This window comes from Mizuhopecten yessoensis, unplaced genomic scaffold, assembly GCF_002113885.1.
Source record: "Mizuhopecten yessoensis strain PY_sf001 unplaced genomic scaffold, ASM211388v2 scaffold419, whole genome shotgun sequence".
NCBI lineage: Eukaryota > Metazoa > Mollusca > Bivalvia > Pectinida > Pectinidae > Mizuhopecten > Mizuhopecten yessoensis.
The window spans coordinates 521,877-547,104 of record NW_018403537.1 but is presented as its reverse complement, the minus strand read 5'-3'; the positions used below and the strand labels follow the sequence as shown (position 1 = coordinate 547,104).

The following is a 25,228-nucleotide window of genomic DNA, read 5'->3' as shown; positions in this document are numbered from 1 at the left end:
GTTGCATTGTTGACGTAACAAATTCCGTATCCTGTCAGTCTGTATAGTACTGACCGGATATATGGTCATGCGCATGATCATTGGATCTGTATAACAATTGACGATTGTACCACTGCTTTGACAATGATATGACTATTGCCTTCCCCTGATATCGTACTTTGCCGTACAGCTGGTAATATGATTAATTACTGTTTAAGTGCTTTACTGACTTGATACGACACTAATCTTGTGTGTGTAATATCTGGCACCTGACACAACTACCAGAAACCGCATTTCATTAACCTAACGTTATCAATCATAACAATACTCCATCATTTATATTTTCTTTGTTCCATCTTCTAATGGGTGGTGCTTTTAATACTTAAAACGTCAGTATAATGAGAGTATACATTTGAAACACACACAGATTCTCATTGTGATTGTTTACTCTTTCCGTTAGTATTACCTCGTTCAAACTTTCAACGTAAAATGGCCGTAACTTTAGGAATTTGCCTTGTGGTCATCTGCGCGTGGGCAATAGATGGCTATCCAGCTAAGGTATCTGAATTTCAAGTCAATCAACTTTCAAAAAATGAATATGAACAAAAAGATGTTTTATTTTCGACGGACATGTCCAACAGTCTGGGCCCGAGAAGAATCGTTGGACCAAATGTAGGACAGTTCCGACCGGAATCGGACTGGACGTACCAGCTAGTGGACAATTTGGACGGGAGGAGTAAACGTCAAAAGAGACAGGTTAAGAAATCATCGGAAAAGAGGAAAGTTCTGCCGCGGAAAAATAAACCAGTCAGAGGAAAGAAGCCTAATCGAGAAAGAAAACCAGTTCAAAACAGACCAAAGGGGCTTCCTCAACGTCAAAATGAGGGTATCTTCAAAAAGTCTCTTCGGGATATTCTCATCCTCGGTACTAAAAAGGAGTCGGTAAGTATCATCTATATAATATTGGATACGTTGTTTCGTTACTTGTAACAACCCCTATTAGTTAAACCTTATCTATCCTATATTCTAATATTTATTAAAATTTCGGTATCTTTTGGTAGCTGTGTAATTTATGTCACGCATTAAAACGTGACTCTTAAATCCTGCAGTAGAAATAATGCTTTAAATGTAAACTTGATTTATTTTACAACAATTATGAAACAAGTTATTTAACGTATATTAATCACCCTTGTTGGTCGGGTAAGAAGCGTGCAGGGAGTCTTAGTGTGGGCGACCCAATACCTTTTCGCGTCCGATCGGAGATTCGAACCCTCGCCGCCTTGGTTAAAGGCGAATGGGTTATCCACTGCGCTACCCGACCAGCTTTTACCATGAATTAATGCTTTCAAATAAGCGTAAAACTTCATAATCATAACATTAAATCATTTTTATTTAAAAAGTATATTTTTTTCTTTGGAAATCTAATAAAAGCTAAAATGAATTGCTGTTGTTCATTTAGCAAAGATTTCTATGCAGAAATAGCGTTACAGGGTCCCAGATGTTAACGCTGTGAAATGTCTATCAATGTGCAGGATGCAACTAATGAGAGCTGGGTTCATTGTACACATGTATTGCACATAAATCGTGTTGTTTCCCTGAGCGTCTAGACCTCATTTGTCTTTTGGGGGAAAGCATGAGCTTAACTGGTTGTATTAACATTATTACCATACATATAGATGTAGTTACTTGTTCTAGGTGCATGTATTAATTGTCAAATCTGACAACATACCCTCAAAGGATGATTCCACACCACCCAAATTTCCGACAACGGAAGACTTGGCAATAATGCCTAAAATCTGTAACAAATAAATATGACAATTTAATAGACATTTCCCTGCAGGTAGGGCGTAAGAATTGTACCTGCTGCCCCGAATTGCATGATCGAAAGAGGCGACTAAATTTGGGACCTTATCCCTTCTCTCCTAAATAACTTTCTTCTTTCTAATGTCTCCCTTGACAATGTCTCACTTTTGGCCATTTGTTGAGCGTTTGCCCCTGTGAGAAAGGCTTTGGGTTCTGTCTCCTGACCGAGACATACCAAAGTCTTTAAAAATGGTAGTTTCTACTCCTCCTTAACGCTCATTAAGTTAGGAGTGGGACGACTGGTTCGCCCGTTGTCAGTATAATGTGACCGGGTGGGGCTTCCTGCTGGGTGTCCTCGGCAGTATGTTTCAGTGAGGTAACACTAAAAAGTCGGTATCAGTACCGCACTATCACAAGGAGACAAACACGAACATATCGCAACCTCTCAGAATACACACACATACACTATACGCATGCATCTTGCATACAGGGGAGGCCGTCCTTAAGTCCGTTATAAGGACGTTAAACAAAATAAAACCAAACCAAATTAATAAACAGTCAAAGCATATGTATATACAAAATCAACATAAATCAAATATAACTACATTGTAAGTATGTAAGCAAAATTTCTGAACAAACAATTGGATATTATTCAATCCGAAAAAAAAAGACATGCATTCTTATTAGTTTAAGTCAAGTGATTAATTTGTTATATTCAACAGCAACAGTTCTGTAGACAAAAATCGGAAAAGGGACACAACTCATAATTTATCAACATAAAAATGCAAAGGTACAAATGTATACTAAGGCACTGACCTAATGTTTCTTAACATGTTCTTCAGGTTGGTAAGTATGGATTATGAGAAGTTCTTTTTACACAACCAATAGGTGTCGCATAGAAAATGTTATTGGTAGTGTGAAAAGAACTTCTCATAACACTGACCTGATGTATGAGATTGAAATTACTTAAACTCTTCGAAAGTCACATGTGTCCAACCAGAAGTGTTAACCTTGAATGGCATTTGAAAATCATGACTCGATCAATCAACTTTCATCACCTCATTATATACCTGTTCCCGCATGTTTGTGAGGGGCTTTAGAGCACTCCCTCCACCAGTTCTCCCCATGCTGCTAACAAAGCCGGCTGCCTCTTTTTCTCGTCTCGCTTCCCATGTCCTGCCGTTTCTTTTTTATCTCATCCTTGTTCCTCTTAAAGCAACTGATTGCATGGATACTGTAAATCAGAAAAAAAAACACTGTATTTGAACATTTAACCCCTCCCAAGCAAAAAACAAGGTTCCTTCTTGTTAATTATTTGTGGGTTTTTTTTTAATAGATCTGGTGTGGGCCAATACACCTGACATATACATGTATCTATTTTTTATGTCAAATGTAATGTATTTGGTTAAGGGAACACTTTTTTTAAGTTTGACATTTAATTCCTGGTTGCAGTAATTTTACCTCAAACATTTTTATCAAAACATATTTTTAGAAAGAAAAAAAAAGATTATTTTTGAGTTACAGCTTAACTTCAATGTTCAATAGATATTTCCTGAATAAGGAAATGAGGACTTCTCGCTATATTCACTCACACTCCCTAGAATATCTGTCTGAGCTGGCTAAATTTCAACACAGACATACAGTAGATAGCATAATCTAATTCCGTGGTTTTAAACATGACTGTAAAGTAATTTAGTAATGAAATCATAACCAGTTTTTAAATCTTTATTTATAGATTTTGCAAAAAATGCATGTGAAACTTTTTGGGTACTGCCGCTATTTGCAACTAATCACTGGTCAGGTTTTTTTCAGTTCTTTTGACAATAAAGTACCATACACTTACCTACAAACTTTGGTTAAACCATTGACACTGCTGCTGTCTCCGGTAACTAAAATGCGACTAATATGCACTAGGCCAGAGACATGCCTAGTAGACAACAACTGCGATAGTATGTATCGATCGATACCTCTTTATTAAATCCAGTACACACACTTTTTGTCACAATATGGCCAGTTATCTACTGTAAGGAAAAATAGGAAATTACGAGTTACAATTAAAAGTACGAGTTGGTTTTGTGTCTTACCTGTTGGTGATGCGCTGCCATACCTCAGCTTTCTTCTTGACGGTTATGACAGCGCTAAATTGGCTCTGTATTACATGTATATTATTGGCAATTGCCAGCTCCACAAGGACTTGACACTCATTCTCCGTGAAATTTGTCCGTCTTTTAACTCCAGAAATCTTACAGATCGTTTCGTTTTCCATAGTAGAGTCGAGCTGTCAAATCCAACTGTTAAGCTTACAGAGTGTCGTCTGCGCGAACCTCCACGCTAGAGAGTTCCGCTTTAAATTCCGCAAAAGTAAGTGGAGATAATTAGGCCTGCTTGAACATGTTAATGTATCAATTCCTTGTTGAAGATTTGCATCATAGGCCTAACGTTACATTGAAACACGGACTTAAATAGCATCTGATCAAATTCCGTGATTGAAATAAGATTCGCCGATGCTGGATCATTCACTTCTGGTTTAAGTTACGTGCACGTAAACCCGAACGTAAGTGTGAGAAGTTACGTACGATTTCGTGAAACGCCCTGTACGTAACTTACGTGCACTTAGTTACGTGCACGTAAATATTTACGTTTATGACAGCGCTAAATTTGCTCCGTATGACATTTATATTTGCAATTGCCAGCTCCACAAGGACTTGACACTCATTCTCCGTGAAATTCGGTCGTCTTTTAACTTTGGAAATCTCGCAGACCGTTTCGTTTTCCATAGAACTTTATAAAGTCGAGCTGTCAAATCCCACTGTTTAAGCTTACAGAGTGTCGTCTGCGCGAACCTCCACGCTAGAGAATTCCGCTTTGAATTCCGCAAAAGTAAGTGGAGATAATTAGGCTTACTTGAACATGTTAAAGTATCAATTCCTTGTTGAAGATTTGCATCATAGGCCTAACGTTACATTGAAACACGGACTTAAATAACATCTAATCAAATTCCGTGATTAAAATAAGATTCGCCGATGCTGGATCATTCACTTCCGGTTTAAGTTACGTGCACGTGACTATTTACTCGTCGTGAAACGGCACCCAGATTCGGACTCAATGTACTATTTATAGGCCCGGTAAAGACTACGTTTTAAAAATGTAATTACTCAGTAGAATCCAATTGAGTTGGCGTCCGAGGTCCGTCGTCCGTCCTTAAACAATCCTTGTGATCGCTATTTCTCAGGAAGTACCAGATGGATCTTTTTTCAAATTACATATTATAGGTTTCCCTTGGTTCCTTGTTGTGCATGATTTTTTTTAAGACTAATCAGATAAACAAAATGGCCGACAGGAACGCCATTTTAGATTTTGACAGTGAAGGTTTGTTATCGCTATTTCTCATGAAGTACTTGATAGATCTTTCTCAAATTTTATATGTAGGTTCCCCCTTGGTCCTTAGTTGTACATGTTTACTTTCGAGAATGATCAGATAAATAAAATGGCCGACATGCAGCCATCTTGGATTTTGACATTGAAGGTTTGTTATCGATATTCCTCAATAAGCACTGGAGAGATCTTTCTTAAATTTGACATGTAGGTTCCCCTCGGTCTGTAGTTGTGCATATATTTTTTTCAACTGATCGGATAAACAAAATGGCCGACAGGAAAGCCATCTTCGATTGTGACATTAAAGGTTTGTTACCGCAATTTCTCAGGAAGTAATGGAGGGATCTTTATAGTACTGTACTAGTTTATATATGAAATGATAAACTCACTTTGAAGGTTGTCTTTTATACACAGCAGTATTAAGTTTAAATCAAAAGTTACTTCAATTTGCATTTACTGTTAACATGACTCGATCAAACAGATAAAAGAAAAAAAGAGAAAAGATCAAAGTGACAAAGAACTAATGAAGATTGTACAATAGTGGGCGCCAAGATCCCTCTGGGATCTCTTGTTATAATTCATGACAACTCGCAGTTGATTCCGTATAGAGTGGTATAGAGCTTTAATTTGTGGTCAGTGAAATAACTAGGTACATGTACGACTAGGAGAGCTGCGCACAGCTTAATTTCACTGTTTTTCCTTAGAAATAGAAATCACCTCCTCATAATAATAAAGGGGTCAATGTAATGAACAAATGGCTAAATTGGTTGAAATTCGCGCTGTACTTCAACTAAATCCTGGAACACCTCTCTCACAATAGCATTTATCACAATATCAAACGAAAATACACGTTCACGTATCTTGTAAATTTTGAAGATAAAAGGTCTTTAAAGTTTCTATATTTTCTCTTTCTTCCATCACCTAGCAAAAGAAAGGCAAACCCAACGGAACCAGACGAAAAACGCCACGACGTTCCAATAAAGGCAGTTTTTCTATCGTTCCCGCCAAACCAAAGCCCAGACGAGGCTGGAGGTCAAGGTTAAGGTCACGTGCAAGGGCAATGGCCAGGGCAAGAGCAAGATCAGGATCGGGATCACGGAAACCTAAATCAAAGAAGATTACCAGGAAAACAGTTCGTAGAGGATTTGTCATATTGGACTAAAAATGGAGAAAACGAAGGCTTTCACAACACAGGGACTTAAATTTAGCTAGTCAGATGTATGATATACTAAAGCGGGAGGGGAGGGGCTGGAAAAAGATCAGAAATATCAATAGCATATGTTGTTGTTTTTCGGGATTTTAAAAGAAATATTTAGAGTAAATTATTTAAAATAATTCAAACAATAAACATGGCTAGCTAAATTCAAGAGCAAATATGCGACAGAAAAGTAAATCAAACGAAACCACAACTGACTTGTTATTCTACCGTAAGGAAGTAAATGTCCTGCTTGAGACATAAACAGTTGAATGATTGATTGAAGTTTACGTTTGAAAGACATCAGTCAGTCACAATATATACACAAGCCTTGAGCTGTTGTTTCCGTATATAGGTACTGTTATAATTGATTAAATTAAATGCAGACTGTATTTTCTGTAAGCCATCAATTTCGATCCCGGGATATGCCTAATTTATGTTTTCAGATTTCATTTTAACGAAAACATCACCTGATTTTAATTTTGATGTGTTGCCTCCTTGAGTTAATGACATAATGCTTCCTGGAAACAAAAACACGTGTTTCTGTTTTAATGTCATGACCCTTATGATCATAGATCCAAAATGGATTTGTAAATTCATGCTAACCGTTTTGCTTAATAAAGCAAAAAGACAACAACACACATTTCACCTTATGTCTTATTAAACAAAAAATATTATGTGTACACCATGCAATTATATGTACATTTCAACTGAAAGTTTACATCTCCACTTCAGGTTCGTATATACGCCTAACCAGAAGAAATTGCGTTCGTAGGGCTGTGTTTGCAATTTAATCAGTGTCATTTTGAGGCTGTTCCAGTAATCATGTTTTCACTGACGACACAGTCACTACAATATAGAGGAATTGTAAGGGAATACCCATGTTTAGATAAATAATAACAATACATTAGTTCAGGCTGTAAATAAATGTATTGAACAGCATTGACATAAAAAAGTGACTTTCAATCCTTATATTAAAAATAAAGTATCCTGTGACATAATACCTTGTTTCTTTATGACGTCATGTATAGATATTGGTCAGTGAGATTATTATCGCTTCACTTCGGATAACATGAATAACGCTTTTGAGTAAAACGCTCAAATGACGTACAATTTTACTTTTTTGAGAAACAGGACACGGATTTAATTGAAAATCTCAAAGATAAATATGCCAGTGAAAGATATCTTTTAGGAATAGCATGTTCGTGTGAATCTAAATATGAAAACACGTAAATGAAAAGGCGCATAAAAAACAAACATTTTACGAAACACTTTTATTTTTATAAATATTCCACGTTCTTAAAACTTCAGATTTGTGTTCTTCACAAAAGTCACTTTCACTCTTGGTGTCTTTTTATAATTATCCTTTCTTTGCTTTGTTATGAAAAATATATACACAAAGAAGAGTCCGAATGGCACTGAAGTGATTCCTCCAAATATAGACAATCCGAACGCCCAGCTAAACGACCCGCCGACAGAGTTGTCTGACGAGAACAAGATGGCACCCATTAAGGTCAAAACACCTGTAAATAAAGAATGGAAATGCTTTAAAGTTATAATATTACAAACTGCGGGGTATTTCCAGTCATGTTTGAATGTGACAGTGTAATTTCTACTGAGGTTATTAACAGTTTTAAACGTTAGGTATCATGCCAGTTACTATGCCCACTATATATAAATCATGGTGAAATATGTTCAGAAAATACTGCTCCGTCGTTTAAAACTTCGTTAAAATAACGTGTATAGTATCTAAAAAGTAAGCTTATCTAGTGCTACCGTATTAAATTATATTTGAAGGTTCAGAAATCTTCCCAAATGTTTGTTTCGTATAATTTTCAACTTAAATTTCCCATTTTTATAGTTTATACGCTGTGGTACTGAACCCTGTGGGGGGGGGGGGGGGGGAGAGATGAAGAAAACGTAGTATATTGACCAATAGGAGGTTAGGGTATCCTAATAAGCTGTGTTGTGGCTGCAATATTAAACTTCAGTCCAGAGCATAAACTCGAGTTACCTCCCTTACATTGCAATATCTTTGGCCGAGTAACGTGTGCTTTGCCACTCTGACCAAATATAGCAGGATGTTCTTCAACGAAGACTGTTCAAACTGTTATTTTGGAAATAACTACAGCTGTTAGATAACGTCATATGAAAGGACTGAATTGTAACATTTTCGGATTTAGAGCCCAAATTTAAACATGTATGATAAAAAGACAACAACTTCTAAATCCGCTCTTTTTTTGGAACACACGTACCTTTCCTTAAGATTGATATTAACTATTTTTGTTCTCAAACTGAGTGATCATGGGTTTAAATGCTTACTAGATCCGTTAAAGACGAACATTAGTTGAGATACCAGGGTATCATCTAGAAATATGCCACATTATATATGTAGAACATGTTTGACATCCAATGAATATGATTTATATAAAACAAAAACGTTAAATTAATGGTAAATACTTAAATGGCTGCGTGCTACCATAGTGACGATGCATGCAGTTTAAAATCGTACCTATTTTATAATATTACTCACGCATACTGGTGATTCTTAGGAGTAAAGTTGCATATTTTGAATGAAGCATTTTCTTTGTGTACTGTTATTAAAGAAAAGTTCGTTATATTTTACATTCGTTCCTAGTTCGATTACGAAAGAATTCGAGAACGAGAGTGATTACATTTAGGAAAGCCAGACAAAAAAAGAAAACTATGGCCCTAAACCTGAACCTTGGCATACTCCAGCTCTCAATAACTTTCACAAGTAAAACATATTGTTTGTAATTCTCTAATGAAAAAAAAACAGGCAATGTATATNCTGCAAAACATGGCGAAAATCAACTGCGGTTTTAAACACGTATTTTACGTTTCTTATCGATGTTTAAATTATTATGCTACATTGATATAAATCATATATTACCCGAATCAAGTAATATCATTTAGTAAAATCATGGGATGTAAAAAATGTTTTCCTGACGTCGTGCGCAAACAATATTGCAGCAAAATTGGCCGGAAAAAGGGCTGACCTTAACAACGTTACATTGACCTTGACCGGAAGTGTCTTCTCCTAGAAATGTTTGATCGTGCTCGTGCATATTGAGTGGTCAGGACGTTTGATGTCCATTTGCTCAAGAGAAACATGAGTGGTCCTTAATGAGACAAGAAGATGATAAGTGCACTTGCAGGCATGTGCAACTTACCAGAGTATTCAGTCTCTCTTTGATTAGGCCAAGAGTTCAGATATATGTTTCCTGTGATCTCTGTTCTTTTCGAAATCATTTCAATAGAAAATGACAGTACAGAGATTTGCACAAAATATTTAGGCAGGTGTTAGAATAATTTTTTTTTTAAATGTATTGTCTAGTATTTTGGTGGATATTTACATGTAGTTGATATGTCATGCTAATCGGCAATCTAATTAATTAGATAGTGCTTATTGGCAACTTTGAAAGCGGACCAGGTCGGTCACCAACAAATAAGCGTTTGTACCTCTGTGGTCTTATAGACCATTAACATTGCTCGTCCTTACACGTGTGACGTACAAAATCCTGTAGTGCTTGACCCGTGGTCAGTGTGCAGGTGGGAGGTCATTAAACATACATAAGAGCCACTTACTGGACACTAAGAACAGAGATCCGATGACCACTGCTATTACTTTGTGGAACTTTTTGCTGTCGTGGAAAGCGAATATAATCATGCCGACCTCTGCGCCAGTCTGAAAGATGAACGCCAGCAGTTCGAACGCTTGCGCTGCTCTGAAAGTACCTACAAGATTAAAGAAAATTAACGAACATTAAATTAAACTCGCTTAAACAAACATGGTGTTTCAAATTCTTCTGCGCTTAATTGCCTACTTGCCAGGGATCAATCAAAATATATAAATATAAATTTATTTACATTACAACAATTATGAAACAACTTATTTCAACTTATATTAATCACTCTTGTTGGTCCGGATATTTGCGAACGGGGAGTCTTATATTAATGTGTGTGGAACCCGGACTACTCGGAAAACCCACGTGGTCGGGCAGGTGACTCCATACCTTTTCAGGTCCGATCGGGGGAATCGAACCCCGGCCGCCTTGGTGAAAGGCGAGTGTGTTAGCATGTACGCCACCCGACCACCCGTTGTCAAAGTTAAGGTCCCACATTAGCATATGTTATTTCAGAAAAAATGTCAATATCTTGAGTAAGTTACCTCCTTGTAATCAGTTTTTACAGTAGTACCTGTTTCAGTAGACGATCTAACCTTGCTGCACCAAATAAATATTCCCTATCCCCCAACAAAGACAGCCTCGATACATCATTAGTCTGTAATCATTCGCTTTTCTTTATTTCTTTATAAATATAGATAAATTTACTTATAAAGCCTTTTTAATTATCATTCACAATACCTAAACATATCATGATTTTGGCGATGGAATTTTGATTTCAATGTTTATATAATTACCGAATCTGTAGATATACATTTACATATTTGCAATAACAATGGTTAAAGTACGTTTCATTCTGAAGATTCTGTGTAATTTTTTTATTTGTTCATATATATTCATAAGCTTAGAACAGTGTAGTCACTGACACATTGTACTTAACGGGTTACACCGAGTAATTAAAAAAATATTAAATATTTCAAAATACTATTTAAATGTTAGACATGAATTCACCCCCGCTCCCTCGAACCACCGAGTGTCCTATACCTCCATGAAGCCGGATGTCGTCGAAATCGCTCAATCCAGCAAACGAGGTTCAATGAGTACAAATTGCGTGAACTTGTCAATAAGATACTTTATCAACTTAGCACTGAACAATATATATACATGTATATCTTTGTATATATTAATCGATTGCGGAGAAAAAGGGTCCGGAATACGTCATTTCTACATAGAAAATATACATTTTGGTGGTGAATAGTAGGAATCAAGGCCACTTTGACCCGCATTTTATTCGCCTGTGTCTTTGACATATTTAAACTGGTGCATTTTACAACTTACCTGTCAAACTTCCGGAATCCCATGTTACGCACGCAGTGGGACCGGAAGTGGTGGTGCTGCATTCCGACCATATACCATAAAAGTATCCAACAGTGGCCAGACTTGACCCTTGGTCGTACTTGACCCAATAAGGGGTCACCAACCCTAGGGACTGAAGAAAGTAACAGATGAAGGACAGAAACACAACCCCGGCGATATATTTCGACCCGGGTACATCCAAACCAAAACATTTGTTCTTAAACGATTCCATGATGCCCATTCCGGAAGTTCACAATTAACAACCAAAGAAGTCAACGGCTTGCTGTCTAAACTCCAGTTATTATTAAGACCATGTACAACTGCATGCGATACAAATCGTTTCGTTAAAGGGCAACATTCCCCTGTGGAATAATTGTTATCACGGAACGCCTGGCAAACACTATTTCAAATAATCCACGATTAAATCTCTTTAAATGAACCTGCCGTTCAAGTATTAGTGAGTTAATCTTTATAATAATGTCTCTGAATATGTGTGTGTGAGTGTGGGTTTTTATAAACAATGTATATGCATACCACCTGATGTGAGTTTAAAAGCGTACATCAATAATCCAATAATCGGATAATTAGACCAACCTTATATGTATTGGACATTAAGCTTGAATTTATTTTAAATCTTTATTAAGATCAAGCTATATACCCGACAAGATTAACGCATCCTATTTATACGTAGTTTTCTTTCCTTTTATAGGTTGAAGTAAGCGATTTTAAAAACATTTATCATACAAATTGACATTAAAAAATGTCAATCTCCCTTGCAAAATGATAGATATGCGCAAGCGAATATAATACACAATACAAAAACGGGAAACCTGATCCGGAAAAATGCATACCTAAAATAGTACGACATTTTAATGGCGTAACATTACTCTCCGCCAATCAGAAAATTCGACTTTGATTTATCTAAACAAAGTCTCGATGCCGAATAGCTGCAGGTTTTTGATTGGACAATGACAGCTGCTACATACAGCAATTGTAATTTGTTAAAACCTCAGACAAGTCGGCCATATAGCTATTTAACGCTCGATTTATCATATGCTGATAGCTGCCTTCAACACTCCATTAGATGGAGTTTGAAACCAGCAGGGACTGTTAATAGCCGGGAATGTAAGGGGGCCATGTCTGTCAGTGCCTGCATTTACACGCTTATAACTGTCAATGACTCTGACAGAATCTGTGTTTACATGGATCTTGTATGTGTTTACACGGTATTTACAAGATACAATGTCATTATTTACAGCATACGATATTTACATACAAGTTACATTGTATTCATATACATTGTACTATATTCATGCGACAATAATGTCTGTTTTACTATATGCTTGGCCGTTTTGTCTTCCTATTCATTATCTATATAATTGGAGTTGTTTCCATTCCAAACGGGACATGTAGAAACAATTTTCAATTTCAACACTTCCCTTATGAGTGGTTTGGGGGTTGGGGGGATATTTAATATTACTATGTAGAAACACTTATTTTTCTTGTGGTTGGTGGGGGTTTCATCATTACTANGGGGCGTAGGGTAGGATAGGGGGCAGGCAATCCATGATATTACACAAAAAATAAAAATGAAAACTATGAAAACAATAATTTTCTACAAATCGCTTTAACAGTAATTAAATGAGCCGCTGTTGCTTACTCGTTAATAACGGGAAAGACAATGATGTTATATCAAAGAGATTCCATCCACTCCTAACGAATCTAGGGTCAAGATTGCTCTATCAAAGGAATTGCCCAATCTCTAGACTCGTCCCTTTGAGTCCCGAGACTTAAGTTACAGCCATCTTGTAAGCTGTCATAAAACCTGATCGAATAACCGTTTGATACTTACAACAATGCGCACGCACAACGAAATATTTGCTACAAGTCACGTGACTGGTTATATTTATATATTATGATTGATTATGATCTATGCCTGGGTTTTGTTCTGAGATGAAACTCCACGTTTATTTATTGTTTAAAACACACCCTGTATGTATTGTTAATATATAGATGATGTGTGCACGTGCATGTATGTATGTGATGCTGCAGTGCATATGAACATCAGTAATGAGTAGTCCTTTGTTCTGAATGGAGCTTTGAGTGGGTGTCAAGTGTGTTGGGTAGGGCACGTGTTTATAACGATATTGTATCGTATCACTACTGAGGTTCACCCGTTATCAGTATAATGTGACCGGGCGGGATACTGTGCTGGGTGCCTTCGGAATGGTATTGCAGTGAGATAGCACTATAAAGTCGACATCAGATCCACGCTATCACAAGGAGGCAAGTACACCAACATACCCAGTCTCCAGCACACATACACATTGCTGAACGTTAAGCATGGAACAGCAACTACCGCCGTTGTGCCAGTGTTGTAGGAGTTTCCGTTGTAGACTGTTGTGCCGGTGTTGTAGGAGTTTTCGTTGTAGACTGTTGTGCCGGTGTTGTAGGAGTTTCCGTTGTAGATCGTTGTGCCGTTGTCGCAGGAGTTTCCGTTGTAGACTGTTGTGCCGGTGTTGTAGGAGTTTTCGTTGTATACTGTTGTGCCGTTCTTGTATGAGGTTCCGTTGCATACTGTTGTGCCGTTGTTGTAGAAGTTTCCGTCATAGACCGTTGTGTCGTTGTTGTAGGAGTTTCCGTTGTAGCCCGTTGGGTCGGTGTTGTAGGAGTTTCCGTTGTAGACCGTTGTATCGGTGTTGTAGGAGTTTCCGTTCACGACCGTTAGGCCGGTGTTGTAGGAGTTTCCGTTGTAGACTGGTGTGTCGGTGTTGTAGGAGTTTCCGTTGTAGACTGTTGTGCCGGTGTTGTAGGAGTTTCCGTTGTATACTGTTGTGCCGTTGTTGTATGAGTTTCCGTTGTATACTGTTGTGCCGTTGTTGTATGAGTTTCCGTTGCATACTGTTGTGTCGGTGTTGTAGGAGTTTCCGTTGTGTTGTTGTTGTAGGAGTTTCCGTTGTGTCGGTGTTGTAGGAGTTTCCGTTGTAGACTGTTGTGTCGGTGTTGTAGGAGTTTCCGTTGAGGATCGTTAGGCCGGTGTTGTAGGAGTTTCCGTTGTAAACTGGTGTGTCGGTGTTGTAGGAGTTTCCGTTGTAGACTGTTATGCCGGTGTTGTAGGAGTTTCCATTGTAGATCGTTGTGCCGTTGTCGCAGGAGTTTCCGTTGTAGACTGTTGTGCCGGTGTTGTAGAAGTTTTCGTTGTATACTGTTGTGCCGTTGTTGTGGGAGTTTCCGTTGTATACTGTTGTGCCGTTGTTGTAGGAGTTTCCGTTGTAGACCGTTGTGTCGGTATTGTAGGAGTTTCCGTTGTAGATTTTGTAGCCCGTTGTGTCGTTGTTGTAGGAGTCTCCGTTGTAGCCCGTTGTGTCGGTGTTGTAGGAGTTTCCGTTGTAGACTGTTGTGTCGGTGTTGAAGGAGTTTCCGTTGAGTACCGTTAGGCCGGTGTTGTAGGAGTTTCCGTTGTAGACCGTTGTGTCGGTGTTGTAGGAGTTTCCGTTGTGTCGGTGTTGTAGGAGATTCCGTTGTGTCGGTACTGTAGGAGTTTCCGTTGTAGACCGTTGTGTCGATGTTGTAGGAGTTTCCGTTGTGTCGGTGCTGTAGGAGTTTCCGTTGTAGACCGTTGTGCCGGTGTTGTAGGAGTTTCCATTGTAGACTGTTGTGATGTTGTAGGAGTTTCCGTTGTGTCGGTGTTGTAGGAGTTTCCGTTGTGTCGGTATTGTAGGAGTTTCCGTTGTAGACCGTTGTGTCGATGTTGTAGGAGTTTCCGTTGTGTCGGTGTTGTAGGAGTTTCCGTTGTGTCATTATTGTAGGAGTTTCTGTTGTAGACCGTTGTGTCGATGTTGTAGGAGTTTCCGTTGTGTCGGTGTTGTAGGAGTTTCCGTTGTTTCGGTGTTGTAGGAGTTTCCGTTGTGTCGGTATTGGAGGAGTTTCCGTTGTAGATTGTTGTGATGTTGTAGGAGCTTCCGCTGTAGACCGTTGTGATGTTGTAGGAGTTTCCGTTGTAGACCGTTGTGTCGGTGTTGTAGGAGTTTCCGTTGTAGATCGTTGTGCCGTTGTCGCAGATATTTCCGTTGTAGACTGTTGTGCCGGTGTTGTAGGAGTTTCCGTTGTATACTGTTGTGCCGTTGTTGTAGGAGTTTCCGTTGTTGCCCGTTGTGTCGGTGTTGTAGGAGTTTCCGTTGTAGACCGTTGTATCGGTGTTGTAGGAGTTTCCGTTTAGGACCGTTAGGCCGGTGTTGTAGGAGTTTCCATTGTAGACTGGTGTGTCGGTGTTGTAGGAGTTTCCGTTGTAGACTGTTGTGTCGGTGTTGTAGAAGTTTTCGTTGTAGACCGTTGTGCCGTTGTTGTAGGAGTTTCCGTTGTCGCCCGTTGTGTCGGTGTTGTAGGAGTTTCCGTTGAAGACCGTTGTGCCGGTGTTGTAGGAGTTTCCGTTGTAGATCGTTGTGCCGTTGTCGCAGGAGTTTCCGTTGTAGACTGTTGTGTCCGTGTTGTAGGGGTTTCCGTTGTATATGTCGATGTTGTTGCCGTTGTGTCGATGTTGGCATACTGTTGTGCCGTTGTTGTAGGAGTTTCCGTCATAGACCGTTGTGCCGTTGTTGTAGGAGTTTCCGTTGTAGCCCGTTGTGTCTGTGTTGTAGGAGTTTCCGTTGTAGACTGTTGGGTCGGTGTTGTAGGAGTTTCCGTTGTAGACCGTTGTATCGGTATTGTAGGAGTTTCCGTTGAGGACCGTTAGGCCGGTGTTGTAGGAGTTTCTGTTGTAGACTGGTGTGTCGGTGTTGTAGGAGTTTCCGTTGTAGACCGTTGTGTCGGTGTTGTAGAAGTGCAGGAGGTTCCGTTGTAGACTGTTGTGCCGGTGTTGTAGGAGTTTCCGTGTGTTGTAGAAGTTTCCGTTGTAGACCGTTGTGCCGGTGTTGTAGGAGTTTCCGTGGTAGACTGCTGTGATGTTGTAGCATTTTCCGTTGTAGACCGTTGTGTCGGTGTTGTAGGATTTTCCGTTGTAGACCGTTGTGTCGGTGTTGTAGAAGTTTCCGTTGTGTCGGTATTGTAGGAGTTTCCGTTATAGACCGTTGTGTCGATGTTGTAGGAGTTTCCGTTGTGTCGGTATTGTAGGAGTTTCCGTTGTAGATTGTTGTGATGTTGTAGGAGCTTCCGCTGTAGACCGTTGTGTCGGTGTTGTAGGAGTTTCCGTTGTATACTGTTGTGCCGTTGTTGTATGAGTTTCCGTTGCATACTGTTGTGCCGTTGTCGTAGGAGTTTCCGTTGTAGCCCGTTGTGTCGTTGTTGTAGGAGTTTCCGTCATAGACCGTTGTGTCGGTTTTGTAGGAGTTTCCGTTGTAGACTGTTGTGTCGGGGTTGTAGGAGTTTCCGTTGTAGACCGTTGTATCGGGGTTGTAGGAGTTTCCGTTGAGGACCGTTAGGCCGGTGTTGTAGGAGTTTCCATTGTTGACTGGTGTGTCGGTGTTGTAGGAGTTTCCGTCGTAGACTGTTGTGTCGGTGTTGTAGAAGTTTTCGTTGTAGACTGTTGGCCGTTGTTGTAGGAGTTTCCGTCATAGACCGTTGTGTCGGTTTTGTAGGAGTTTCCGTTGTAGACTGTTGTGTCGGTGTTGTAGGAGTTTCCGTTGTATACTGTTGTGCCGTTGTCGCAGGAGTTTCCGTCATAGACCGTTGTGCCGTTGTTGTAGGAGTTTCCGTCATAGACAGTTGTGTCGGTGTTGTAGGAGTTTCCGTTGTAGACTGTTTTGGCGGTGTTGTAGGAGTTTCCGTTGTAGACCGTTGTATCGGTGTTGTAGGAGTTTCCGTTGAGGACCGTTAGGCCGGTGTTGTAGGAGTTTCCGTTGTAGACTGGTGTGTCGGTGTTGTAGGAGTTTCCGTCGTAGACTGTTGTGTCGGTGTTGTAGAAGTTTTCGTTGTAGACTGTTGGCCGTTGTTGTAGGAGTTGCCGTCATAGACCGTTGTGTCGGTTTTGTAGGAGTTTCCGTTGTAGACCGTTGTGTCGATGTTGTAGGAGTTTCCGTTGTGTCGGTGCTGTAGGAGTTTCCGTTGTAGACCGTTGTGCCGGTGTTGTAGGAGTTTCCATTGTAGACTGTTGTGATGTTGTAGGAGTTTCCGTTGTGTCGGTGTTGTAGGGTTTCCGTTGTAGCCCGTTGTGTCGTTGTTGTAGGAGTTTCCGTCATAGACCGTTGTGCCGTTGTTGTAGGAATTACCTTTAAAGACCGTTGTGCCGTTGTTGTAGGAGTTTCCGTTGTAGACCGTTGTATCGGTGTTGTAGGAGTTTCCGTTAAGGACCGTCAGGCCGGTGTTTTAGGAGTTTCCGTTGTAGACTGGTGTGTCGGTGTTGTAAGAGTTTCCGTTGTAGCCCGTTGTGTCGGTATTGTAGGAGTTTCCGTTGTAGATTGTTGTGATATTGTAGGAGTTTCCGCTGTAGACCGTTGTGATGTTGTAGGAGTTTCCGTTGTAGACCGTTGTGCCGGTGTTGTAGGAGTTTCCGTTGTAGACCGTTGTGTCGGTGTTGTAAGAGTTTCCGTTGTAGCCCGTTGTGACTGGTGTGTCGGTGTTGTAGGAGTTTCCGTTGTAGACCGTTGTGCCGGTATTGTAGGAGTTTCCGTTGTAGATTGTTGTGATATTGTAGGAGTTTCCGCTGTAGACCGTTGTGATGTTGTACGAGTTTCCGCTGTAGACCGTTGTGCCGGTGTTGTAGGAGTTTCCGTTGTGTCGGTGTTTTAGGATTAACCGTTGTAGAACGTTGTGCCAGTGTTGTAGGTGTTTCCGTTGTAGACCGTTGTGTCGATGTTGTAGGAGTTTCCGTTGTTTTGGTGTTGTAGGAGTTTCCGTTGTGCCAGTGTTGTAGGAGTTTCCGTTGTAGACCGTTGTGCCAGTGTTGTAGGAGTTTCCGTTGTTTTGGTGTTGTTGGAGTTTCTGTTGTAGACCGTTGTGTCGATGTTGTAGGAGTTTCCGTTGTGTCGGTGTTGTATGAGTTTCCGTTGTAGACTGATGTGTTGTTGTAGGAGTTTCCGTTGTAGACCGTTGTGCCGGTGTTGTAGGAGTTTCCGTTGTGTCGGTGTTGTAGGAGTTTCCGTTGTGTCGGTGTTGTAGGATTTTCCGTTGTAGACCGTTTTGGTGTTGTAGGAGTTTCCGTTGTAGACCATTGTGTCGATGTTGTAGGAGTTTCCGTTGTGTCGGTGTTGTAGGAGTTTCTGTTGTGTCGGTGTTGTAGGATTTTCCGTTGTAGACCGTTTTGGTGTTGTAGGAGTTGCCGTTGTAGACCATTGTGTCGATGTTGTAGGGGTTTCCGTTGTGTCGGTGTTGTAGGAGGTTCCGTTGTAGACCGTTGTGTCGGTGTTGTAGAAGTTTCCGTTGTTGACCGTTGTGCCGGTGTTGTTGGAGTTTCCGTTGTGTCGGTGTTGTAGGAGTTTCCGTTGTAGACCATTGTGTCGATGTTGTAGGAGTTTCTGTCGTGTCGGTGTTGTAGGATTTTCCGTTGTAGACCATTGTGTCGGGGTTGCAGGAGGTTCCCCTGTGGCGGTGTTGTAGGGGGTTCTGTTGTGCCGGGGTTGTAGGGGTTTCCGTTGTGTCGGTATTGTAGGAGTTTCCGTTCTAGACCGTTGTGTCGGTGTTGTAGAAGTTTCCGTTGTAGACCGTTGTGCCGGTGTTGTTGGAGTTTCCGTTGTGTCGGTGTTGTAGAAGTTTCCGTTGTTGACCGTTGTGTCGGTGTTGTAGGATTTTCCGTTGTAGACCGTTGTGCCGGTGTTGTAGGAGTTTCCTCCGTTGTGTCGGTATTGTAGGAGTTTCCGTTCTAGGTTGTGTCGGTGTTGTAGGAGTTTCCGTTGTTAGCCCGTTGTGTCGGGGTTGTAGGAGTTTCCGTTGTGTCGGTGTTGTAGGAGCTTCCGTTGTAGACTGTTGTGCCGGTGTTGTAGGAGTTTCCGTTGTAGACTGTTGTGCCGTTGGTTACTACTTATCGCATTGCCGCTATATAACCCGATCGTATTGAAATAATATAAAATCATCAACATGAAATAAGAAAACAGCCAATATGGGGAAACAAACATATCAAAATAAAAAAAGTACTAATTTGTACTTACTGGATATAAACAATTTTAGGATACTCCAGAACATACCACATAAGTGAATGCAATCAATGTTTTAACGTACCGAGTTCCGCGTCTTTCAACACAGCTTCATCAATATCAAACCCCACCCCCCTTTCACAATAGAAAATTCGAAATAAAATTGATATAAGCTATAATATGTATGCCATGGCCAGATTGCTGACGTCATAAAGTTAAGTATTTGATACGACTGACGTTCACTTGAAGATAGCTGTATTAATCATTAAACAAGCAAGCAGAATTCCTATACTGTAAAATCATAAATTTTCGTGGGACATTAAATTTCGTTTATTTCGTGGATAACAAAAATCCACGAAATTAAATCCCCACGAATACATAAATTTGGTATGATATAGATAGGGGAAAATCAGAAATCAGCGAAATATAATGTCCTTGTAACAGGCTATAGTATATGAAAACCACGAAATTTTAACGTCACGAAAAATTTACAGTACTAAATTGAACTAAACGCTCAAGTAATCACCTAATTAAATTTGTTAGTTTGTTTCTATAGTATTGAGATATATCACAATTATTCCAATTGACAAGCACTTGTAATATAAATACCAATCCAAAGGTAAATTCAATTATATTCAGTGTAAACGCGCTTCACTGAATTTGCATTTGTCGTCCAGCCGACATTCACATTGCCTATAAATGCCAACTGAAAGCAGGTCAATGGTGAGATAAAATTTATATAACAATTGGTATGAGCTTCTGTCACATAGCCTATTGTGGCGTAATATCTAAAATATTTTCAGCCTTCAAGAATATTCGCAATTTTCTTTACCATACGATATATAAAGGATCAATCCTTTCTAAAATTCGTCAAGATTTTTTTCTGTTAAACCAACCGGAGCCTCGTTAAAGAAATAAAAAGTTAAGCTTTATTAATCTCATGAAATAAAATATCATGCAAAATGCTATGTAATAATATGCTTTTGGTAATTCCCTGTATAAGTTTGTCATAACTTTGAAAATTGAGTTATCCGATTCCCATTTTAAAGGCGCTGCTTTTTTCTCAACTGTGAAACTAATTGCCGGAGATAGCGGCTTCAGATAAGTATCCCGAAACAACTCAAGGCGATTTACCAAGGGAAAGTCTATATCTAAAGGCAGTTAGGTGGGGATGGAGGAGTGGAAATTGAAGGGGGGAGGGGGTAATGCCGCTTAATTTCATCCCCGGTAGCCAGAAATGAGGCGTTTGACTGCTACACTTGTATATATTGTATAAATGGTGTGTAAAGGCGGTAGAGGAGGGTGAAACACAGAACGGGGCAGACGTACACGTGCATTAATACTTATTGTCATATAGACGGCGCAGCTTTTAAATGAAACATCAAAGAACCGATTCACAATTACCGACAAGCGCTCTCCGACTTCAGCTTTTTAACTATTGGTACTTGTATAGAGTGTTTAGTTATTCACAGCCAAAATGGTTTGTTCAAATCGGTCACTTTCAGCATACCTATAAAAACGAAATATTAATTCTTCGTTACAGAATTAAAACTGGCGGCGTCTTTGAGTAGCATGGCTGGCGTGGCACTTCGATGAGACGAATCAATATAAAACTGTGGAGAATAAATCCAGTCTATCCAATGTTTCAAACATGTACAATACATACAAAAAATAAGACGTCTGAAGCACTGAAGTAACAGACCTTTTCGAAAAACAGATCCTGACGTACAACACAATTTTGTATGAAAAGAAACTACATTTACACCTAAACATGTATGTCGTTTTTGTTTTCTTTATCATAAACCTACACATACTTGACAATTCTATTTCCACATTAATCATTTTCTCTCATCGACCTTAATGTCTATTTCCGGCCCGAAAATACGAACTATCGAAATGGCACAAACCAGGAGCAGGAATACTCCCATTGTAATATTTGTTCTGGCAACACAAATATATCATAAACAGGTATTTTTAATTATTTCGCATATTTTATTCACGGGCATATCGAATAAATAGGATTATTTTATTTACCATAATAGTACATGTATCATAATAACGGAAAATGATACATATATATTAACCGGAACATGACATTAACGGGAACATTATTGTAGAATTCTACAATAACCGGAACATGACATTAACGGGAACACTATTGTAGAATATTACAATAACCCGAACATGACATTAACGGGAACATTATTGTAGAATATTACAATAACCGGAACATGACATTAACGGGAACAGTATTGAAGAATATTACAATAACCAGAACATAAAATAAACGGGAACAGTATTGTAGAATATTACAGTAACCGGAACATGACATTAACGGGAACAGTATTGAAGAATATTACAATAACCGGAACATAAAATAAACGGGAACACTATTGTAGAATATTACAGTAACCGGAACATGACATTAACGGGAACAGTATTGAAGAATATTACAATAACCGGAACATAAAATAAACGGGAACATTATTGTAGAATATTACAGTAACCGGAATATTACATTTACAGAAATAACACACGAACTAGAATATAATACTTACTGAATTATACATAAAATGGAATAATATAGAATAAATAATGTCATAGTATCCTGAATGTTAAATAAAAACGAGTTCTATATGTAACACACCTCGGAAAGAATGTATCATCGATGTACCAAGTCAGTGAATAAGATTGAAAACCATTACAAAACGTAATAAAGTTGAATTCAATTAATAAGATCAAATAAATATTAATAATTCAGAATAATTTAAATTATATTATCAGGAATTACACGAAATCATTTGGGTATGAAAAAGAAAGTGGTGGAAATATTTTTACAGAAACAATCATAACGAACGTTTTGTGTTTCTTGAAAATATATAACAATAAAATGAGTACTGAATTAAAATGTATTCCATCAAGCGGAGTCAACTATATATCAATTCGCGAACATTCATATATAATGAATATTGAACTAATTTGAATTCCATTAAGCGGAGTCAACTAAATATCAATTCGCGATACTTTATATAAAAAAACAAAAGTACACGTGTCATGCTTGGAATGCGGGCCTTTGTTCCAGAGCAACCTAACTTGCCATAAATCTTCACGATGTTCGAACAGTGTCTGACAAATACACGTGCCACGCGGTAATTTGCAGGTGAGGCCTTCTGTATGTCTTTGATGTCAAACAATCCACACACAAGTGTAATTGTGTGTATTATTCCTGGCTGATTACACATACTGTTTACATGTTTGTATCTCATCTGGTGTTTCAGCTATTCCGTTAGACCTGTTCTACGGCAGTGCATGCATTAAGTGTTATTATCGTCAATAACGGCAAGTCAGGGATACATTCTGGCATACGTGAAGTGTAATTTACCCCTTTGATAAGGAAAGTCTACGAAAAACGAGCAATAACTTTGAAATCTGGCTACATTTCTTCGCCCTTGTAACAATATTTTGTTTGTCAGATTTCGAAAGTGATGTCGGTTTCACATGCTGCTGTCTAATATCGGAGAAGGCCTTTCTATATCTAGTCTAATTATATCTAATTATGAGATGTATATGTTTGCACGTAAGCTGTCAGCCGCAGCCATCTTTGGGGTGTAAATGATCCCTAATGTTTATACACCGCATTAGCTGTCCCTAACCCACTAATCTGCCAATGGGCCGGAGTGACCGGGGGTCATCGAGCCGCTAATTACTGTCTGACCGGTGGATGTAATGAGATGCTGTGCGGAATGTTCTATGATTGGCATACAGGGAAAACCGTCTGTCAAACCGAAACATTCTTTCAAAAGGAATTCTTGTAACACCCTTCATCATTTATCATATTGGGGTGTGATTTCTGATATACCAGTTCAACTCGTTTTACATTGAAAATTCGTCCTTTAAAATTACTAGATTTTCGGATGTTTGGAAAACAAATCGATGTACAGACAATAAAAATGGCAACACAAACCAAACGCATATAAATATGTTTTTATTTTAAGACAGTGATTTCGATATTTTCGCTGAAAGATGAATTCGTAAATTCAAAACGGCAATAAACATTTCCGAAAGAATCATCACCTCACTGCAAGTTCCACAAGCTTGCCTCATTTTCGGATTTTTCACTTTTTTTTTAAGACGATAATATCGTCGCGTGGAAATAAAGCCGGATACAGTATGGTTGTGTCACAGCAATTAAAGAAACTGAATACGTTCCATCATTTGTGTGTTAATTTATTATCCCGAGAAGAAGTGTCAGTACACGAATATAAGTGTAGAAGAGAAACCCCTGAAATGTACAAAATGACTGCCTTAGTACAAGTACAAGCTACAATTTCATTAAAGTTATTTTCCCGAAATATACTCCACATTACAGTAACCTTTCAATATGTAAATGGATATTTCCCTTCATCGACTATCAAGTCCTGTCAGTGTCAATATATAGTTATCAGTATGGTCCATGTCCAGTACGTATATATATGTTCTATACATGTAGCTCCTACAGTTGTTTTTATTAAAAACGGCACACGACTTTCGCACCTGTCACACCTGGACACGTACTCAAGACATCACCAAATATGGACAAACACCGACACTACCTGGCAGGTAACTCAGCAAATATGGACATACACGGCAAGGTACGGACAGTAACAAACACTCATCAATATAGACATAGGGACTTTCCTAAACAGGACACGTGTACTAGACTCAAACAACAATATTATTTCATAAACGTTCTACGGAACTAGTAAAGGCTAACAAGTGTATATATTAATATACCTTGGTATATCCCTGTGACAGTTTGTTAAATTTTGTTTTGACACGTTCGGTTGTGTCTACAAAGTGTTCTGATAATAAATATGTGAAGAATCGAATAGCTGTCTAAAAAATCTCCAGAGATGTCAAAAACAACTCCCACGGTTTAAGCCTATAATCGCACATCCGATATAGTTCGTCATTTTAAAGAGTTCGTATCATTTGTAAGAAAATCCTTCATACAATTCTCACATGAAGCTCTATATTACAAGATGACATTGCCACAATTGTTCTATATATATATATATATATGATCTTACACGAGTTTCCATTTCATATGAGGCTAGCTAAAATGAAACATTCGTGACGAGTTTCATAAATTTCATATGAAATGATAACGAGTGTAAAATCCTTTTTATCACATAATCAAGATTTGTGGCATTTATTCGTGTAACACGACAATTTTCATGCAACTTTGAAATGTAAAAAGTCGCCATTTGGACTCCAGTGCGTAAGTCTGTGACGTCATGTACTTGTCCTCGGCGTGACGTCACAATTGAAGACCCACCTCCTCAAGTCTTAGCACTGACGTCATGTACACATCACCCTTTATATGTTTATTTATATTCATATTTCTTCTTACTAAATGTATAATGCTGATTGTATGTCATTTTTATCTACTATATCTATAACTTTCACTGTAAAAAATATATTATTCATGTGTTGTAAAGCGCTTTAGAGTAATTTTACAAAGTATATAGGACGCTATATAAATGTTGTATTTTATTATCATTATTATTATCAAAACAAAACTACAGCACTTCCTCCATAACTGATTTTCTACGATTCAGCATGCATGAAGTACATTTGATGAATATGAAAAAAAGGACTGCAAGTAGGCTTCATTTTCGTTTGCCTCTAGAACAGGAAATGACGTAGTTAATAAGATATTACTTCCGGTTAATTATCTGAGAGAAAAATACATATTTCAGCACAAATAGATGATTGTATGTAACCTGTCAGAATTAGATGTACTTTTACGAGAGTGTACCAAAATGACG

General features: G+C 38.8%; 4 protein-coding genes across 4 annotated transcripts; 1 reads left to right on the top strand and 3 right to left on the bottom strand.

Annotated features, from left to right (window-relative positions):
* Positions 1-342: 342 nt before the first annotated feature.
* Positions 343-6,989, top strand: LOC110448184. Its single transcript, XM_021494302.1, has 2 exons — positions 343-921; positions 6,083-6,989. Exons 1-2 carry the CDS (start codon positions 469-471, stop codon positions 6,317-6,319), a joined length of 690 nt encoding a protein of 229 aa, XP_021349977.1. The 5' UTR covers positions 343-468; the 3' UTR covers positions 6,320-6,989.
* Positions 6,990-7,100: 111 nt separating this feature from the next.
* LOC110448190 lies at positions 7,101-11,652 on the bottom strand. The gene is made up of 3 exons (XM_021494315.1): positions 11,338-11,652; positions 9,962-10,111; positions 7,101-7,875 (listed from the first exon to the last, which is right to left on the bottom strand). The coding sequence occupies exons 1-3, from the start codon at positions 11,594-11,596 to the stop codon at positions 7,652-7,654; spliced, it is 633 nt and encodes a 210-aa protein (XP_021349990.1). The 5' UTR covers positions 11,597-11,652; the 3' UTR covers positions 7,101-7,651.
* A 2,309-nt stretch (positions 11,653-13,961) lies between these two features.
* On the bottom strand, positions 13,962-17,049 carry LOC110448410 (GATA zinc finger domain-containing protein 14-like). The gene is made up of 3 exons (XM_021494630.1): positions 16,659-17,049; positions 15,094-16,290; positions 13,962-15,007 (listed from the first exon to the last, which is right to left on the bottom strand). The coding sequence occupies exons 1-3, from the start codon at positions 17,047-17,049 to the stop codon at positions 13,962-13,964; spliced, it is 2,634 nt and encodes an 877-aa protein (XP_021350305.1).
* A 606-nt stretch (positions 17,050-17,655) lies between these two features.
* Positions 17,656-18,843, bottom strand: LOC110448400 (insoluble matrix shell protein 4-like). The gene has a single exon (XM_021494621.1). It carries the CDS (start codon positions 18,841-18,843, stop codon positions 17,656-17,658), a length of 1,188 nt encoding a protein of 395 aa, XP_021350296.1.
* Between the last annotated feature and the right edge of the window lie 6,385 nt (positions 18,844-25,228).

Coding starts and splice junctions, on each gene's coding strand:
- LOC110448184 (XM_021494302.1), top strand. CDS start 469: ATGGCCGTAACTTTAGGAATTTGCCTTGTGGTCATCTGCGCGTGGGCA. Junction 922..6,082: donor TCGGTACTAAAAAGGAGTCG/GTAAGTATCATC, acceptor TCCATCACCTAG/CAAAAGAAAGGCAAACCCAA.
- LOC110448190 (XM_021494315.1), bottom strand. CDS start 11,596: ATGGGCATCATGGAATCGTTTAAGAACAAATGTTTTGGTTTGGATGTA. Junction 10,112..11,337: donor GGATTCCGGAAGTTTGACAG/GTAAGTTGTAAA, acceptor TTAATCTTGTAG/GTACTTTCAGAGCAGCGCAA. Junction 7,876..9,961: donor ATCTCTGTTCTTAGTGTCCA/GTAAGTGGCTCT, acceptor CTTTATTTACAG/GTGTTTTGACCTTAATGGGT.
- LOC110448410 (XM_021494630.1), bottom strand. CDS start 17,049: ATGACGGAAACTCCTACAACAACGGCACAACGGTCTATGACGGAAACT. Junction 16,291..16,658: donor CCTACAAAACCGACACAACG/GTCTATGACGGA, acceptor ACAACATCACAG/CAGTCTACCACGGAAACTCC. Junction 15,008..15,093: donor CCTACAACATCGACACAACG/GTCTACAACGGA, acceptor ACATCACAACAG/TCTACAATGGAAACTCCTAC.
- LOC110448400 (XM_021494621.1), bottom strand. CDS start 18,843: ATGGTCTACAACGGAAAATCCTACAACACCGACACGACAGAAACTCCT.